The sequence below is a fragment of the Musa acuminata genome, chromosome BXJ1-3 (assembly GCF_036884655.1).
Source record: "Musa acuminata AAA Group cultivar baxijiao chromosome BXJ1-3, Cavendish_Baxijiao_AAA, whole genome shotgun sequence".
Lineage (NCBI taxonomy): Eukaryota > Viridiplantae > Streptophyta > Magnoliopsida > Zingiberales > Musaceae > Musa > Musa acuminata.
In genome coordinates this window covers 9,564,328-9,583,831 of record NC_088329.1, presented here as the reverse complement: position 1 = coordinate 9,583,831, position 19,504 = coordinate 9,564,328, and the positions used below count along the sequence as shown (strand labels likewise).

Here is a 19,504-nt window from a genome sequence, read left to right as displayed (position 1 = left end):
TTCCAGTATATGTGACCAACCCAAGTCAGCCACACTATGTTCCAAGCATACCAGCAGTTGTTGATCCCCATCATGAATTCTGTCGTTGCTCCCATCATCATCAACACTACCTGTGTGTTGTGTGTGTATCGGGATAAGGTTAATCCGATACAAAACTCGTGATTCTCCATGGTAAGAAGAAGATGCTGAAATTTGAAGGAAAATGCTCACCATCCTCCTCCCATCATTGATTGCTACTGGAAATGCCACGGGCATCTTAAAAGACCCTCTACAGTGAAGAACATCGGGTTCTCTTTTTCCTCCTCTCCTTTTCCATTTGCTCTTCCCTGTGGCCGGTGGCTGCCTGTCAGAGTAAATGGGCATTCAAGGCGATGTCTCTGTCCGTCGGACTCCGATTGGCCCTCTGCACCTCCGCCCCCCTCCTCTACTCTTGGACTGGACTCCTCTACAGTCTCTTTTCCTTTTATACCATTATTCCCTCCTTCCCCATTTTGTCATGGGTTCGGGTGGTGGGAACAGTCTACATGTCCTCTCTTAAAAGCTCATCTTCCTCGGTTGTTTTCTTCAACTGCTCATCCTGTCTGTGATTTGGACAATAAACTTTAAAGAAATCTCGTCTCAGCTGGCTCCTCGATGGCCAGCTTTGAACGTTTCCGATGCCCGTCAAATCAATCTGACACCCATAGTTTTCATCCACAGTACTCGCAACTTGTATTTTGTGGATTTGGTGAAGGGTGTTACACCCGAGCTGATCCTCGAGCTTCGACACTAACTCATTGATGATGGCAGCCACTGGTGCGGAGGGCTTATCCTCGAGTTGGCTATCGAGACGCATGCTGCTGATTCCTTAACTCGGCTTTGGACCACCAACCGGAGACGTTTGATCTCCGATAACATGTTCAGATGTTGTTGGTTCGCATAATACTGGTCATCGTGCAGATATTTTTAAGCGAATCTTCAAGTTACTGATCGAGAGCAGTCTTTTACGAGTTCTAAATTATGTATGTAAAATGTGTAGCGTCCATAAACAGGACATCAAATTCCTCGAGACAGCGACTCTTCCATCAAAAGATGATCCCAACTTATTGCAATGTAGACTTTGGAACGACTTACTGTGATGCAGATTTGGGAGCATCCTCCGCTCACAGTGTGAAGGACAAAGAAGCACCATGATTCAGAGATGGGAGTGTAGCGAAACAGATCGTTCGCGTAGCCATGGGTTTGACACAGCTGGGCGGAGCAGTAGTAGTTAAGCTCCTTCGAGCGAGTGAGGGCTGTTAAGCTGGGTAGAGGCTTTGGCGTAGCAGGGATGGCTTCTGTCTTGTCATCGCTACCACCAAATACGAAAAAAATTGGAAGTGGGCTCGACAGCAGCCATACGAGTGACTGATTGGATTGGAACAAATAAAAGAAAAAAGCAGGAACGTGTGTGTGAGGGAGGGTGGGAAGTAGACTTCGAGTGAGATCATCCACCAGCACCGTGGTTGCCTTGCCTCTCCCAAAGGAAAACCTTCCCTTCCCATTTGGTCTTTCTACTCTTGGATGCATACAGCCACAATGTGCTGAAAGCTCCTTTCTCTTTTAAGACATGTATAATTGATATATATATATATATATATATATATGTATATTTCTTTTTCCGCTCATGCAAATCTTTGGGTGGCACCAAGTTTAGTAAAGCTGCTGCTTTTGGGTATCTAAACGCTTTCCCCTGCCGCCTTTTTGCCTCGGTGCCTGACGGCGTTTTTTGGGCTTTGGAAGAAGGAAATGGCGAGGAGAAAGCTATAAATATGGAGCTGTACAAAGTATAGGGGAGACGATTTTTCCCTTTTGTTTCTTGGAAGGAAAGAAATTTTTTTATTTTGAGGGTGGGAAGGACATAAAAGTGCGATTTTTGCGGAGGCCGAAGAGCTGAAGATCCGGTCTTGGGATGGACGGGATGTGGGATCTCAACAGCACGGCCTCTGCGGCGGCGTCCGCGGCTGGGGACGGCGGAGAGGAGGATAACAGGAATCTGGCGGGGGTCTCGTCTGCCGACGCCGAGAACAATGCCTCCAGCTCCTCCGTGGTCGTCGTCGAGGCTGCCGATGAGGGGGAGACAGACGGCGGCGCCGGGAAGATCTTCGGATTCGCTATCTCCCGCCGCCGCGAGGAGAGCCTCTCCGCGGAGAGCGAGCCCGCGATGGTCACCCACCAGTTCTTTCCGTTGGGCGACCAAGGAGACGCTCGACACGGTGGCGGGCCACACGGTACTGCCTGGCCGCCGCCGCCGCCGCCGAGTTCCCACTGGGCCGGCGTCAGGTTCTGCCACTCGTCTGAGCGGGTCGTGATCGGGAAGCCGGCGGAGGTGCCGCAACCGGTGAAGAAGAGCCGCCGGGGGCCGAGGTCGAGGAGCTCCCAGTACCGCGGCGTCACCTTCTACCGGAGGACCGGGCGATGGGAATCCCACATATGGTTAGCTCTCACTCCTGATGCCCTGTCTCCCGAGTCTCGAAAGATCGGATCTCGAACCCAGTTTTTGCCTATTCGACCCCCTCGCTCCCTGTTCCGGTCTCATGCTCACCTCTTCTGCTCCGCTTTCTGTGCAGGGATTGTGGAAAGCAAATCTACTTGGGTGAGTACCCAGATGTTCATGGACAAGATTATAAAAAAGGAACAAAGATTCTGCTAACATGAATCTTTCCTTCGATTCAACGAGTTGCAACTGCTGATAACTTCTCTGGATTTTTGTCTGCAGGTGGATTCGACACAGCACATGCTGCTGCTAGGTGAGTCCGTCTGTTCTCGCCCGACATGGCTTAGATTTCAGAGTTGGTCACGTGAAGATGAAAAAGGAGACATGGAATGGCAATTTTGTCGCAGGGCATACGACCGAGCTGCGATCAAGTTCCGTGGAATGGACGCAGACATCAATTTCGATTTGGACGACTACCAGGAGGATCTGAAACAGGTTAGGAAGTGCGACGAAGATGAGTTGACGAAACATGATCCTTGTCCGTCTTGGATCTTCACTTTTCTACTTTTGTCGAATCGAGCTCCAAGTGTTGGAATGGCTTGGTTTGCAGATGACCAATCTCACCAAGGAGGAGTTCGTTCATGTGCTTCGACGCCAGAGCACAGGTCTCCCGAGAGGCAGCTCCAAGTACAGGGGTGTCACCTTGCACAAGTGTGGGAGATGGGAGGCTAGAATAGGGCAGTTCCTGGGAAAGAAGTATGGTGCTGCCTCCATTGCATCTCTTAGATCTCTTCACCTGCTCATATGTTGTTTAACATCCATTTTTTCGACAGATATGTTTATCTCGGCCTCTTCGACACTGAAATTGAAGCTGCCAGGTATCCAGAGATCTTAATTTCTCATACCAAAGATCTTATTTTTACTTCATGCATAGAATCAGAGTGTCTTCAAACTCACTCTTGTAAAGAAGAAAGGAAAAAAACAAAAGAGAGAAGCATTCACAGGTCCTTCTCCGATGGTTAGGAAATGGAGGGTTGGTGGTTTCTGACGAGTTTCGTTTTGGAGATGCAGAGCTTATGACAAGGCCGCGATCAAGTGTAGCGGAAAGGATGCAATTACTAACTTCGATCCTAGCATTTACTCGAACGATCTCGACATCCAGAGTGAGTTTCTTGCAGCAGCATGCTTCGTCGTCATCGTTTTCTCTGCTTGATAAGTTTCTCATTACTGTATAATCTGTATGTCAAAACATTTAGCTGGCACAACCGAGCACGATCTCGACCTGAGCCTGGGCAGCTCGGGATCCAAAAGGAATAACCTCGATCAGAGGGACGACAAAATCTTCAAGGTAGTGGACCAAGGAGTTCCTGTTGGTTTTGAGCCAGAATGGAGTCGCAACACCAGACTGAAGGTATAACTTATAATTCCGATCTGCTTGTTGCTGCTCGTAGCTAAACATTTATCATGTGCACCAGTTTCATGAGATGCTTAAGCTGCCCGATGAGAAAGAAAGCAGAAGCAACAGATCACAGAACATTGGCTTCCTTCGTTCTCCGGTTCTTGTTGAGGCCGATGAGGTGTGCAAGTACCCACAGCTCGAAAGGAACAGTGAGACATTGCCGATGGTCCAAATCATACCACAGCAATTCAATCACCCTAGATTTCATCAAGTGGGTGTCCCCAGTTCAAATCGAAACTGATCTTTCTCTGTGATGCTTTCGACGCAGCTAATCGCGCAACTCCTCGATGATGCAGTATGCAGGCAGCATCGAAGGAGTAAGGACTGCTGCAGGGCTTTCGTTTCCAGTCGCCGGTGAGCAACGATGGAGTCATTTAGGCCAGGGGAAAGGCAGCGGAACTTGGCTACCGGCCGCCGCGCCACCGTCTCACTTATTCTCGGCCACCACTTCTGCAGCATCATCAGGATTCCCACCACAAATAGCAACATTGCCTTCCAATTGGCAGCAGCAGCAGGACTTGCAACCTTTCGTGAGGCCCAGCTAAAACAAAAGGACACTTCGGTGGTGGGATCCATTGCCTCTGCTGTCGAAGAACCCACTTCGGCCATGTTTTGTTGCAGCTTTCGACCGCACCACTACCACAAGACATCGACGAACCTTTCGAGCGCGGATGATACGGCATCTGTGGCTAAAAGGGTGGGAAGAATTGATGTAAAAGAATTGGTAGATTAGATGCTTTCATTTGAAGTGGTTCTCTCCTGTGTTCAAAGAAAGGCTCTGCTGCTACGCTGCTAAGCTCAATGGTGTTTGGTTTTTGCACTTTGCTCTCTGTGTCTTCTTAACCTTTGCCTGTAAAAGTCGGTGGCAGTGAAGAACCGGAGAACGGAGATCAGAGAAGGATGAATGATGGCGTTGTAAACCTACATATATGGGGTTTGTATTTGATGGCTAATAAAGATTGTCACCTTAGAAATGAAGATCAATTTAGCACACAAGAAGCACCAATATGTTAGCCAAGCTAAAGACATATATAGTGCACATAAATCCTGCTTGTTGTTGCTTAAAATCATTTCATTTGCACATGATGAACTGCAGAAATGCATGCTATCCATCTCACCAAGACAACCAGCCCTCCTTTGGTACTAATGTTGTCTCCGATTTGGCATGCAAAGGAACTGGCATCTTATGTTGTGTTACCAGTCTATACTGTATCTAATTTCCTCGAACTTCAATGCTGGCCCCAAAGGTAATGCAAACAGAGGTGATGCATTCCAGTCATTAATTCCTTCTAGTACTGGCTGTACCAGATGAATAGTTCATTCCTATCGAAGAAAGCATTCAATAAATGCTTCTTTTACTGCACTTTGGTATACAATAAATTTTCTCTCCTTTTTCACATCCAAACATTCTGTGATACAACCACACATAGTTGAGATCTTTGTTATAAATATCTCAAAAAATAATTCAGAAAATTATAGTAATAATAAGCAAGAACAACAGAGAGAGAGAGAGAGAGGTATGATTGCATTTCTGTGAGCTAAATCACCATGCCTGGAGTGATGGAAATAATGTGTTTGTTTGTGTGTTACACTTGTGTTGGCTGATGCTTTTCACCAAGTGGAGCAGGGGAAGAGCTGTTCAACATTTAAGAAAATGGCAGAAAGGCCAAAACATCAATGATGGCACATCTCCTGTTCCATGTCCTTGCTGTTCCACCTTGTGGATTGATCAGGAGTCCCTCCCTCAAAAAGGGTAAGGCTTTGCTACATAAAACATATCCAGATCAGTTCATCTATAATGATATGAAATGTTGGTGCATGCAGAAGTCAGTACCTTCATGTCACTACTAAACAGTGGCTCGGCTACGGGAAAACATCATATATCTCCATCCACAGACTTCATTTCGACGTCTCAATCATCCTTGTAAGGTGTAATATACTTATAGACTTCCACCGCAAAGAAAGAAAAGGCAGTGCCCGAAATATGCATATCAATCATAGCAAGTCCAATCAAATAATTTGAGAGCCATGGAAGAGCCAAAGGCAGCGGTGACGAGAAAAGATAAGAGTCGCGTAGCCACTCCACGGAATCCCTTCCTTTGCTTGCTACGTCTTCCTTTGGCCGGCCTCAAAGCCTCCTCCCGTTTTGGACACATGCTTCCCATCCCTTCCCTCTCTTCCTCCTCCTCTGCTGCCCCAGGAGCGAACAAGTTCTTTACTAGGAACAGAAAGGCTGCTCCCATCTCATCAGCATCCGACCTCAAAAGTTCGTGGCCATTTGACCACTTTCTTCTTGGTCGCTTCCTCTTTCCTCGACAGTTTTTTCTTCGAGGTCTCTCGGTGATAGCACTCGACTCTCTCTCTCTCTCTCTCTCTCTCTCTCTCTCTCTCCCTCCCTCCCTCTTTGGCTTGGTTGGTGGGAAAGAGAGGGTACAGTGAGGGCCTGAGAAGAGCAGAAAGGGGTCTGCATGTGATTCCCCCAGCTGCTGCTGTTGCCATTGTTTCTGCTGCTGCTGCATGAACACTCATTGCTGCTTTTTGTGGCAGCTCTAGACCACTTGAAAAGACATATAAAGGGGGGCATATCGCTTTGAAGATAGAGAGAGAGAGAGAGAGAGAGAGAGAGAGAGAGAGAGTGAGTGATCAATGGTGGTGGATGGTGACACTGAATGCCTCAACAGGTTATCACTGATCAGTTCGAGACATCCCTCATTTCCCCTGCCACTCTGACCATTATTGAGCGTCTCTCACTATTCAAACTGAGGTTCCATGTATCAGAGTTGCTTGTGAGCTCTTTTGGTCATTATCACTGATCAGTTCGAGACATCCCACATTTTCCCTGCCCTTCTGACCATCATTGGGCTTCGCACTATTCAAACTGAGGTTCCATGTGTGAGGGTTGCTTGTGAGCTCTTCCGGTCAATGAGTTTGCTTTCTTAAGAACACTCTGCAGTGCATTGCTGAGGGAAAGCACTGCTGGTGCAGACACACATCAGACACCCAACATGAAAGATTCCTCTTTGTGGGTTCAGAGTATGCGCATTGATTGATTGGTCTTGTGGTGCACACACTGACTGATGTATGTATGCTGAATAATCTTTTATTACTGAAACACATCATAATTGTTGTGTCTTTTTTAATCTGATGTTCAAAAGTTCTCTAATACAAAATTATTTTTAGTTACATTGCATTTTAATCAGTCATCTTAAGGATCTTTTCATTCATATCTATCACTCACAAATTTAATACAACATGCATGTTCATCTAACTCCATGCCATGTCCCTTCCACTAAGCTTTGGTTAATCACTTCTAATTATGATTACAATTTACTATATTGGGGTTCTATAAAATGTGCATAATATTTCTTACATTTTTACTATTAAGTTAATAATTTTTAAATGATTTAATGGGCATATATGCACGGTTTTTATATACTGAATTTAAATTTAGGGGAATGACCAGCTGTTGGGTTCAAATGTTGCTGGTCCGGTTCAAGGAAACCCAACCCAATCCAACTCAAACCCAATTGTTAATTGGGCCGGCCCACATCTCCTGCGCATACTGTTGGCTGGCTTCCCGAAGGTGACACGCACCAAGAAACTGACTCTGCGACAAGTAACAGACCGACGCGGTTCATTTCCATCTACTTCTAATTGTTTATTTACTCATTTACCCCTACGCCATTTCCAGTTCGCTCCGTTCTTATATTTATTCTCTCTCTCTCTCTGTCTCTCTCTCTCTCTTTCAATTTCCTCGCCCCTTCCCCCTTCGCTTCATAGATATCGCGCCTCGGGTCTAGAGGGATCGCGGAAAGGGAAGCGATAGAGGGTGATATCGAGCGAGAAAGAAGGGGGAGCGGCTTCACCGATGGAGGAGATCGCTGATCGCCCCTTCCCTTCCTCCTCCTCGTCCGTCGACGGGCTTCTGCTTCCACCTCCACCACCTCCTCCTCTACCTCCTTCCCTGGCGACGGGCGCCTCCTCCGTGGCCAGGTACGACGGCGACGACGACGATGACGAGGAGGGGGACGTGTGCCGGATCTGCCGCAACCCCGGGGACGCCGAGAACCCGCTTCGTTACCCCTGCGCCTGCAGCGGAAGCATCAAATTCGTCCACCAGGACTGCCTCCTCCAGTGGCTCAGCCATAGCAACGCTCGCCAGTGCGAGGTAGGGACCGTTTGGTGTCTTGATTCCACCATCTTTTAGGTGTTAGGGTTTTCTTGTTTTGTGTTCTTTGCGGGAAATTAGGGTTTGGTCGCCTCTTCTTGATTCGACGCGGTTTTGGTCGTGATCGAGGTAGCCACGGCGACGCTTGCCAGTCCGGGGTAGGGTCTCTTTGATGCCTTGATTCCACGATCTTATCGGTGCTAGGGTTTTCTTGTCTTGTGTCCTTTGTCGAGAAATTAGGGTTTGATCGCCCCATCTTGATTTAGCGCGATCTCGGTGTTGAATCATTTTTGGTCGATGGTGTAGGTCAGTTAAGTGGCACGTGTCCTTTCTAGTTCCCCAGAGATGAAATGACCAGACCATCTCGCGGGACTTTGTGAGACCCCATTCTTGTGAATAGGATTGCGCTCCGAGTTCTATGAATTGCTTGCTGAAACGTGCGAACCAAGATAGAGATAAAGACAACCATGGGGATCAGTAATCGAATTCATCATGTCATCATCCCATTTGTATGCCATTTCTTGGTTCCCAACATGGCATCAACCCACGTTTATCAGTTATCGTTGTAGAATGATCTACACCTTACTCCAGGTGATCAAGCACTAATTGGATTCCTAATGCTACATTTGGGTAGTTCTCTTTAAAAACTGATTAACTATCTGTTGTCACATATTTAAATTATAAAGAAACCCATTTATTACTTAATATATATGCCCACTTTATCTTCTTTTTGTTGTGTATGGATGATCATGATGCAAGCGGTTAGCACATCCGACACACACTTCACTAGATGTGATAGTATAACGTCCTTGTTTGAAAGTGTTTATTATTCACTATCCTCTAATACATAGGTGTTAATTTTCCCATATGCTTGATTTATACCAAATGTCCCGTGAAAGAATTCCAAGTATCATGTTGATTCCTGGCAGACAGAAGTTGTAAAAGAAGGATTCAGAAAGGAACTGGTAAATTAAAGCAATGGTAAAGAATGAATTGGTATAAAAATCATATTCCAACCGAAAATAGAAGAAAATGCTTTCTGTTTTTATAAAAATCATAAACATCAAATGTAATGTAGAACTTTCTACTCTTCCAAGTTAAAGTCACCATTATTCGGCATCTCTTAGAATGATGCCATCTTTCAGATTCCTGCAGTCCAGAAAGAAAGAGAATTGAAACAGTTTCATTCAATATTTTTTAAAAATTTGAGCAGTGAAGGATCTCCCTGATCTTCCATCCTTATTTGTTGAGGGAACACCACACTGACCTTCATGAGATCCAGTGTTTAAACTGCATGCTTGGACATATACTGTTATTTAGGTTGTTCTCAACATAGCATAATGACGAGAAAAAAACTTATGCAGCTGACCCAAGAATTTGGCATTTATGGCTTGTTGTAAATAAATATCACATTACTTACTTGATTGCTATTCTGTTTTGCACCAAACTCATATCATGAAAGAAAAAAGAAAAAACAAAGTTCGTGACACTCATTCCTGATCTTCAAAGTGCAATTATGTAAATTGTTGTTTCTGATGATAACACAGCCAAACACAAGAAAATGCTGGCTGAGATTAAAAAAAAGATTATGGTGTAAAATTTTGCATTATGTCCAAAAAACCTCCATTCTTGCTTGTTATTAAGCATATCTGAAAAAGCCAGCATCTTCACTCATGAACTGATCTTTGCAACTCGACAACAAAGAGGAAAAAGAATAAAAACCAGTATCATTCCATTTCTGTGAATTAACTTGTGGAGAATCACCTCCATCCTTCACTTCGTGTCACTTTACAATATCTTCTTGACTGCTACTCTGCTTTGCATTTAAGTCATACCATGACTAGCGAAAAAAAAAAAATTCAATGTCCAGCTGCAACCATGTTAAATTTGGTGTGTTTAAAAGTGAGAAACGAATGTTTGGCTTGTGTCACATTATTTGCTTGATTGCTTTAGTTCTGTAGAATTTAGGTGGCAGTACATCTTTTATAATGTAGTGTGGTTCTGATGGTTTTTCTTTCAATTTAACCTTGTAAATAATGCACTTCTGAAATTTGTTATGCTTGCAGGTCTGTAAACATACTTTTTCCTTCTCCCCTGTTTATGCTGACAATGCTCCTTCAAGACTTCCCTTTCAAGAATTTGTGGTTGGAATGGCAATGAAAGCATGCCATGTTTTGCAATTCTTCCTTCGACTTGCTTTTGTTCTTTCTGTTTGGCTCCTTATGATACCTTTCATTACATTTTGGATTTGGCGCCTTTCCTTTGTAAGGAGTCTCGGTGAAGCTCAGAGGCTGTTTTTGAGTCACATATCTGTACCCGTAATACTCACCGATTGCTTGCATGGTTTTCTACTTTCGGCCGGCATTGTGTTTATATTTCTTGGAGCTACCTCTTTAAGAGATTATTTTAGACACTTACGAGAACTTGGAGGACATGATGCTGAGAGGGATGATGAAGGTCAGGAAAGGAATGGTGCTCGTGCTGTCAGGAGGCTTCCTGGCCCTGTTAATAGGATCCCTGTTGGTGATGGGAATGCTGAAGATGGAGGCGGAGCTCAAGGAATTGCTGGGGCTGGTCAAATGATTAGACGGAATGCAGAAAATGTTGCTGCTCGGCTGGAAATGCAGGCTGCTCGTCTTGAAGCCCATGTTGAACAGATGTTTGATGGTTTAGATGATGCTGATGGTGCTGAAGATGTGCCATTTGATGAGCTTGTTGGAATGCAAGGGCCTGTATTCCATTTGGTTGAAAATGCCATAACGGTAAGTGCACCTCTTTAAGTTTTTTGTCTAGTTTTAGTGTTTGTTCTGATATTCCACGAATGATTTGGATGTTCTAAGTACCAGAAGATCTTCTCTCTCTCTCTCTCAACTTGTCTCCACCATTCTCTCCTCTCTCTTTCTCTTTCTCCTGTTTTCAGATTCATAACTTTTCATGCTCCTAGGTCTTTTTTTTCTAAATGTGGTTTTGCATAGGATTTATAAACTTCATCTCGTGGGAACATTCTTGGTTTGTGGGTGGCTGGTGAACTTTTTGAGCATAGGGCGAGCTTTATAACCAAATCCTCACTACTTGTTTTAGGTCATTAATTTTCTTTTAGTTCACCACATTTTTTTTCCCCAATTTTCCTACTGTTCGATGAATTGAAATATTTTAGGTTTTATCTAGTAGAATATGTGGGAATTAAGTGTGGATATTTTTTTCCTCAACCTACTAAAACTGGATGAGAAACCTATTGGTTGTCATAGTACTTTGGTTTTTACAAGATTCTAGATTTACAAGTTTGTAGTGTGTCCATGCAAGTCTAATCAGAGTAACCAGGTTGTTGGGATCAGGTGTCATGACCACTAAACAGTTGTAGAGAGGATGAGAGCAGCCTGACTACTGGTGATGTTCGAGCATTATAGCAAATTTGCCTGTGGTTTTACTGTTGATTACTGCCATTTTGTTCTCTTGGTTGGGTGATTGGATGTGTGCTGGATTTTTGGTGTTCTAATGCTTCTTTTATCTTGCATTTGGTCTTGTACCTGTGTGCTCCTGTGGATATCTATTTATTTTCATGCTTCATGCATGGTGCATGTGCTTGCTTTGTAGCTTACATTGTTCCATTCTATTGTTCTTGACTTTTTGTCATTTGTCTTACAAATTTATATACTTAGTCACTTAACAATCTGCTATTGAAGAGATTATCTTAAGAAACATAATTGGTGAGCCATTAAGATAAATTAACATAGTCATGTCACATAAGTTTATAGACCCAACATAATTTATTTATGATGATTATGGTTCTATGAATATAAATGCAGTGTCCAAACGTCTCTTCTTTCTAAGACAGAAATCAAAACAGTCCTTATTAGCAACAGATATGCTCAAGGTCTGAACAATGTGAGAATATTATATAAATGCGGCTACCTAGTTTAAATAGTTGTAAAGAAAGTGCTTCTGAACTCTGATTCATTCGTAGTTTTTCTTGAAATCATACTCACACAAGGACTAAATTTCGATGGTTTGGGTTTAGGTATTTGATGATTTTTTGGTGGATTGTTGAAGGTTGTTATGTATTTTAGAATTTGAAAGTATTTATAATAATGGATTTTGGTTGTAAATAAGCGCTTGCGTGGTTTGGGTTTAGGTATTTGATGATTTTTTGGTGGATTGTTGTATGTTCTTATGTATTTTAGAATTTGAAAGTATGTAAAATAACATATTTTGGTCATAAACAAGGGCTTGGATGCTGGTGTGATTTTTTAAGGGCTTATAGGTCAGGACATCTGGGGTTTTAGAGCTGTTTTGGAGTAGTATAATGGAGGAAAATATGGCCCTGTTAAAGAGGAACAGTGGGTGGGAACGGGTAGGCTGACAGATGGGTTATAGGTGGATTTCCAAGGGATCATAACAGTTCTTTTATATCTTTTCATTGGCATGCACCCACAAGTGATTTTGTGATGTTTAATTGTCTTAAACCTGGGAATTAGATAAAACCAAATGGTGTTTGCTAAGTCCAATAATGAAACAGATCAAGTCTAAACTAAAGCTGTTCTGAGAACCAACACCATTTTTATCATCCCAAGTGCCCTTTCGGTCATTCTGGAAGTCATCAGTATTATTTGCCATCAAGTTGTAGACTTGGCATCTGGAGTTCTTGTGGTCCTGTATAGATGTTCTTTTTTCTTGTAATTTCAAAATTTGTATGTTTTTGCATGTGTAACTCGTTGCATGTTCCGCTTGGCTTTTGGTTTTAGATTTTTGTGGTTCTATGTACACAGAATGATTCTGATTGCAATATTTTGAAGAATCTTCTGTACATGTCTACATATGCTAGTATGAATTCATCTTATAAAGGCTTATGATGTTTATCTTTGAGATGCTTACCTTCGGTTAGTGTGCTATTTTTTTCACTTTTACTAATTTTACTATTAATTCATTACGAACACATGTAATTGTAGATATCAGTTAGCATAAAGTTCATTAAGCAATGTTGTGTTGGTTTCGCCTTGGAAGTTTAGGTACCGTTTGCCAGTTCCTTTGATACATGAGCTTAGGTGATACTACTTTAGTAGAAAAAACTTCTCCCTTGTTCATATATGCAATTCCACCTATAAAGCATATCCAAGAATGATCCCAACTCAAATTATGATAGGGAATCTGTCATAGGACAAGATCATGACGAGTTTAATTTTTTTTGGATTTTGGAATAAATGACAGAAAAGAGAGGAAGAGAAAAATACAATGGTAAAAGATAGATGAAATACTATTATGGATATCAACGGATAAGAAAAAAGATGATAATACCGTTGCTCCGCTCTTTAGAACTTGGATTAGTATCCAATGGTGGAATGGATGGAAGAAGTTTTTTGTTGTAAAATTAATATTTGACAAACAGAGGGTAAAACATTTCACAATATAGAGTTTGGAATTAGTAGGAAGTAATGAAATCGTCAAAGAACCTTTTTACCATTATTAATAGATGGCAGGTGGATTCTGATATTTTTGTGACATTTTTTGGGCAGAAATTCTAAAATTTATCTTTTTGGAGAATTTTATACAATGATCGGCTAGTAATGTAATTGTTTAATGTTGAAATAACCTTGTTTGTTTGTGGACTTCAATCTTAATGATAGCACGATGCATATTCTAAAATGCTGATTGCTTGAATTTATCTAAGATATATCATCCCATTCTATTGCATAATCAACAATACACATTGGTGATGATCGATAGTCATTTTTGTGAGATTTGCAGGATTTTTTAGCTGGATCTTAACTTCTTGCTTACAGACTGGTATTAATATATTCATGCCTGATTGATGCTAAACACACAAAAGAGAAAACTTATTTTTTTTACTGAAAAAGGAAGCAGTTATGTTATTATTTAGATGATTTATTTTGTTTTCTGATGATTAATTTTAAATGGTGGATTATCAATGTACAATTGATAAAATAACGTAGCATGCATTTTTCTTGAAATGGGTTTACAGTGTTGGGTACTTGGGTAACCGTGTATTTTGTGATTTATTTTCTTGGGTACTTGGTTTTTCATGTAGTTTTTACTAGTGTTACAACCTGATCAAAGCTTAATTTGAAAAAAGAGAGGTACTTTCTTAATTTGAATATTCCCTACTTTTCTTTGTTAGTTTCGTTGGATTTTTTTTCTGGGATCCTGATTATATCACATACTCAATACATTTTTCTAAGGATTGTTGGTCCATAGAAATCTACTTCAGCAATTTTTTTCTTAATGCTTTGACAGGTACTGGCAAGTAATGCTATATTCCTGGGTGTTGTCGTTTTCCTTCCTTTTTCGTTAGGGAGGGTTGTCCTCTACTATGTCACATGGTTCTTTTCATCAGTTTCTAGCCCTCTGATGGGGAAAGTAATGCCACTCTCATTATCAGTACTGTCTATGGCAAACAGCACATTGAAGAATACATTGACTGCTGCAAAGTTGTCGACTGAAAGCAATAATGAAGGCCTCTTGGGGCACATGATGGAGGTGGTCACTGGATCACAGAAAATGAATGCCACCGAGCTAGATGATATATCCAACAGTGTTGGCAGGTCCATTTCAGCTGATCTTTTCAAGGGAACAGTGATTGGCTCCTCACATCTATCCGACGTGACTACTCTTGCAGTTGGCTACATGTTTATATTTTGCTTTGTTATCTTTTATCTTGGGCTTCTTGCTTTGATTCGATACAGTAGAGGTGAACGGGTGATATTTGGAAGGCTTTATAGTATACTTACAATTGCAGAAGCAATTCCTTCTCTTCTTAGGCAGTCCCTGGCAGGCATGAGACATTTGATGACCATGATCAAGGTTGCATTTCTTTTGGTTATCGAACTTGGTGTCTTCCCATTGATGTGTGGGTGGTGGCTTGATGTATGCACTTTGAGGATGCTGGGAACAACAATTGCTCAAAGAGTAGAATTCTTTTCAGCCTCACCCTTAACTAGCTCCTCAATTCACTGGCTTGTTGGTATTGTTTACATGCTTCAAATCAGCATTTTTGTGAGTCTTCTTAGAGGGGTAAGCTATAGTTAATTTGCTGTTTTTTGTGCTTAACTACATTAATTAAGTCAACATTTGTTCAACATTCTGCGTTGCTGCTCTTGGTAGGTGTTGCGTAATGGAGTTCTATATTTTCTGCGTGATCCAGCGGATCCAAACTATAATCCATTTCGTGACCTTATTGATGACCCAGTGCATAAACATGCACGACGTGTTTTGCTGTCTGTTGCTGTTTATGGCAGTTTGATAGTGATGCTTGTCTTTTTACCCGTCAAACTTTCTATGCGCCTTGCACCTACCATGTTCCCCTTTGACATCACGTACGTATTTTCTAGCTTTTTAAATTTGGTCGTTGTTTTATTTGACAGTCACAATTCTGAGTCAACCACTGCTTACTCTAGCATAACATTTGCAATATGCAGCATCTTCGACCCATTCACTGAAATTCCTACTGATGTACTACTGTTCCAAATTTGCATACCATTTGCTATTGAACATTTCAAGCTACGGACAACGATCAAATCTCTTTTACGGCATTGGTTTACGGCAGTTGGTTGGGCGCTTGGTTTGACTGATTACTTGCTACCACCACCAGAGGAAATTGGCACTCAAGATGCTGGCAACATAGAACTGATAAGACGGGACAGATTACAAAATGTTCGTCAAGGTGGAGCTGGTCGGAATGATCAGCCTTTGATACCGAGAATCGTTGGTGAAGATCATCAGGGTAGACGGGTGATTGTTGGAGATGCTGATGCTGCTGAAGAATCTGATGTAGATGATCAGGCAGATTCTGAGTAAGTACCTAAACGGTCTGATCACTCCACCTGCATGATTTTTTGTTGTCTGTCTGTCTGATACTTGAAAAGAACTCTCCTGGGTGGTTGGCCTTGTTCTTCAAATTTTTTTGCTGATTATTAGTTGTTCCTCATCCGAGTCGTTTTCTAGGTTTTTTTATGCATTTAATAGCTATGGTCTCTGTGATATGTACCATGATTTGATGGATGTCCTTTTGTTTGCTTGTGTAGTCATTTGACACTTGAACAGCATATAAATGTAATGATCATTAGGTGCCCCTTTGCACCAGCATAGGTATGTTACAATTGAATGGTATACTGCAACATATTCTATGACATGAATTGCTTATAACCTTCTGGTTCTTGGAGCTTTGACTAAATATTTTATTACGATCACTCCACCTGCATGAATTGCTTTTTTGTAGAATAATATAGTTTTCAACAAAACTGATTTTCGTTGCATTTTTTTATTACTTTGTTGATTTTAGCTGTTATGTATCTCTAAGTCAATCTAGTGGAATTGGAGGTTACTGCATGTCTTGAAAATCTCATCAAAATTTAACTTGAGAACTCTTGAGGAGATTAAGTTAGGAACTTCATGAAGACTATATCTTAATTTAAATGCCATCATATTTCATTTAATTGTTTACAATTTCATTGGTCTTTCTTTACCACTCCAGCTTTAATCGATATCGACTCCGATCATATTATCAGCTACGTTCTTTTTTTCTTTCTTTTTCTGCAATTGCTCAACATTCTAGTATATAAATCACGGATGGTTGTATGGCAATATTGTAAAGTTTTGCTTTAGGTCTTAAAGAGTGCCCGGTGGTCACACAATTTTAGATGCTCCTCTCCATCGTAACCTTCCTACTGTTTTCCCTGGTTCTTTTTTTATTGGCGTGAACCAGATTTGACTGAAAAATAGGAGTGTAGTAGCCAGAGCTGACTTGATTCTTACCTGCATCTAACAAATTACTCGGTTCTGGATAATTCTGACTGTATTTATTGGGTTTCACCAGGTTCCTATCTGGTTTTGGCCCTTCCTATGCAGATTTTGCCCAGTCCTAACTAAACTGTTCTACTTTGTTTTGTTTTGTTTTCTTAGATTGATTTTAGATTATTTTTTTGTAAAAGAGTACCTCATTATCACATTCTGCAGATGTGGGCTTTTTGTGGTCCTGTGGCCTATCATTTCAAAATCCTGTGCGGTCCTTTTTTCTTCATCTTTTTTTGTTTCGATGATTTAGATATATTTTTTCTCCGAAAAAATCGATGATATAGATATTACAGTTGAAGAGTTTGTAATTAAATGAAACCATTATCATTGCAATGTTTAAAAATTCTTCGGCCTGTCAGTCTTCCATGTGTCATTTCTGTCCTTTTTTTTTATGTTTTTCTATGTCAACCTATAAATATTAGCTGCCGGATGAGGGGCTGGTTTCTTTGAAGGCATCATTGTAGTATTATATGACAGGTGTTTATTTAACTTCTGGCAGGTATGGTTTTGTTCTTCGTATTGTTTTATTGCTGGTCTTGGCATGGATGACTCTTCTGATTTTCAACTCTGCGATGATCATCCTTCCTGTTTACCTTGGGCGTTCACTTTTTAATGCCATTCCTAGGCTTCCAATTACTCATGGTTTCAAGTGCAATGGTAATGTTGCTGTATCCTTGGAGATATAGTAGTGTTCTTTCTTTTTGTAGAAACTGACATGTAATGTTTCTACTCTCAGATATCTTTGCTTTCAGTATTGGGTGTTACATCATCTGGACCATTGTAGCTGGAACAAGGTATTCTATTGATTATATCAGAACCCATAGGGTACCTGTTTTGCTATTGCAGATATGGAAGTGGTGTGCAATTGTATTGAAGAGCTCTGCCCTATTGTCAATATGGGTGGGTAATTCTGATATGAATGCTTTTTTTTTTTTTTTTTTTTCTTTTAATTCACTTTCTACGTGGACTCATCCTTTCATGTTTATTTACTTAGCTATCTTTTCTTTTTACAGATATTTATCATCCCAGTGCTTATTGGCCTCTTGTTTGAGCTTTTAGTGATTGTGCCACTGAGGGTGCCTGTGGATGAAAGCCCAGTTTTTCTCTTGTACCAGGACTGGGCTTTAGGTCTTATATTCCTGAAGATCTGGACTCGCTTGGTATAACCAAACCTTACATTTCTTGCTTATGAACATGCATTCCATGCTAACTTGATGAGTTTGAATTTCATGGGTTTCATCTGTAGGATGCTTGATTACTTGATTTTTTTTGTCGACACCCCTATGAATACGTATGATTGACGTTTACCGATGGCTTTGTTGTTGTATGATTGATTTTCATTGGCGGCAAACCCCAAATAGTTGGGACTCACGGTTTTGTTGCTGCTGTTGATTTTCACTGACATTTTAGCATTCTTACAAGGAGAACTGAGCTTTCTGTTGTAACAGGTAATTTTAGAACAGATGGCACCACTAGTGGATGAGAACTGGCGGAGGAAGTTTGAAAGAGTAAGAGAGGATGGGTTCTCACGGCTGAGGGGCCTGTGGGTGCTGCGCGAGATCATGATCCCGATCATCTCAAAGCTGCTGACTGCACTTTGCATTCCCTATGTGTTTGCGAAAGGCGTATTCCCTGTCTTTGGCTATCCACTGATAGTTAATTCTGCAGTTTACCGGTTTGCTTGGCTGGGATGCCTCGTCTTCAGCTTGGTGTGCTTCTGTGCTAAGAGGTTCAATGCTTGGTTCACCAACCTCCACAATTCCATTAGGGATGACCGATATCTCGTCGGCAGAAGGTTGCATAACTATGGGGAGAAGATCACAAGTGAATCAGAGAGTGGGCCTCATGTCCAAGAACTGAACTCTGGTGATCCTGGTTTAATTCATCGTGAGCAAGATGCTGATATAGGGTTGAGGTTTAGACGTGGTAATCAGTTCCCTATCCAACGAGGCAGGCAGATGCTTTAAAACAGTCTTTGGTTATAATGGTAGTGTCCTTATATATATGTATCTGCAATCTTAGGCCCAAGTGTTTCACTGATCACGAGGATGAGAACAACTCTTTTAATTTTTTGAGTAGCATTTGGTGCTGTTGTAAATGTAAAAGTGGCGTCTTCTTTCCCAGAATTGTGGGTTTATTTATTTTACTAAGCAAAACCAGCTTTTCCCCCGAAGGGTTAAGAAAAAAAGCAAAAGAGAGGCTCTTCTGAAAAAAAGCAAGACCATTTCTCTTGCTTAACATCTCTATCTGACCATCCTCGTATTGAAACATTTGTCACCGTATTTCAATCATCTGCATTGTATTTCGACTTGTAATTAGTTTTCAAATCTTTTTCTTTTTTATTATATCAATGTTTTCTCTCAACTTGTGTTTTCAAACTACTATTATCAAACGCGTCCAAAGAAACTACTATTCTTCTATCATGTTAATAATAATTATTTCGCTTATTCTGAATATCATATATATAGCACTCCTAAGCAAATGTTTATACTATCTTAAATGGTACTCCTCATTTTCATCTAACAATATAAATATTTTTTATATATCATTTTCTTAGATGCCGACATTCATATCCATATGTATATGTATACATATATATATATACATATATATATAT

At 41.3% G+C, this 19,504-nt stretch overlaps 2 protein-coding genes across 2 annotated transcripts; both read left to right on the top strand.

The window, feature by feature from the left end:
• The first annotated feature begins 1,535 nt into the window (after nt 1-1,535).
• On the top strand, nt 1,536-4,892 carry LOC135622342 (APETALA2-like protein 5). Its single transcript, XM_065124115.1, has 10 exons — nt 1,536-2,454; nt 2,589-2,614; nt 2,738-2,768; nt 2,863-2,950; nt 3,066-3,211; nt 3,289-3,333; nt 3,527-3,618; nt 3,712-3,866; nt 3,931-4,125; nt 4,211-4,892. The coding sequence occupies exons 1-10, from the start codon at nt 1,931-1,933 to the stop codon at nt 4,457-4,459; spliced, it is 1,551 nt and encodes a 516-aa protein (XP_064980187.1). The 5' UTR covers nt 1,536-1,930; the 3' UTR covers nt 4,460-4,892.
• A 2,752-nt stretch (nt 4,893-7,644) lies between these two features.
• Nucleotides 7,645-19,081, top strand: LOC103978149 (probable E3 ubiquitin ligase SUD1). Its single transcript, XM_009393850.3, has 9 exons — nt 7,645-8,082; nt 10,149-10,844; nt 14,332-15,108; nt 15,199-15,410; nt 15,513-15,887; nt 17,387-17,544; nt 17,624-17,787; nt 17,901-18,047; nt 18,336-19,081. Exons 1-9 carry the CDS (start codon nt 7,783-7,785, stop codon nt 18,852-18,854), a joined length of 3,348 nt encoding a protein of 1,115 aa, XP_009392125.2. The 5' UTR covers nt 7,645-7,782; the 3' UTR covers nt 18,855-19,081.
• The last annotated feature ends 423 nt before the right edge of the window (nt 19,082-19,504 follow it).

Bases quoted from the DNA above. Each gene is read 5' to 3' on its own strand.
- LOC135622342 (XM_065124115.1), top strand. From the start codon at position 1,931: ATGGACGGGATGTGGGATCTCAACAGCACGGCCTCTGCGGCGGCGTCC. The intron at 2,951-3,065 runs GTTAGGAAGTGC...CTTGGTTTGCAG, and splicing joins ACCAGGAGGATCTGAAACAG to ATGACCAATCTCACCAAGGA. The intron at 3,619-3,711 runs GTGAGTTTCTTG...CAAAACATTTAG, and splicing joins GAACGATCTCGACATCCAGA to CTGGCACAACCGAGCACGAT.
- LOC103978149 (XM_009393850.3), top strand. From the start codon at position 7,783: ATGGAGGAGATCGCTGATCGCCCCTTCCCTTCCTCCTCCTCGTCCGTC. The intron at 17,545-17,623 runs GTAATGTTGCTG...TTCTACTCTCAG, and splicing joins TCATGGTTTCAAGTGCAATG to ATATCTTTGCTTTCAGTATT. The intron at 18,048-18,335 runs GTATAACCAAAC...CTGTTGTAACAG, and splicing joins TGAAGATCTGGACTCGCTTG to GTAATTTTAGAACAGATGGC.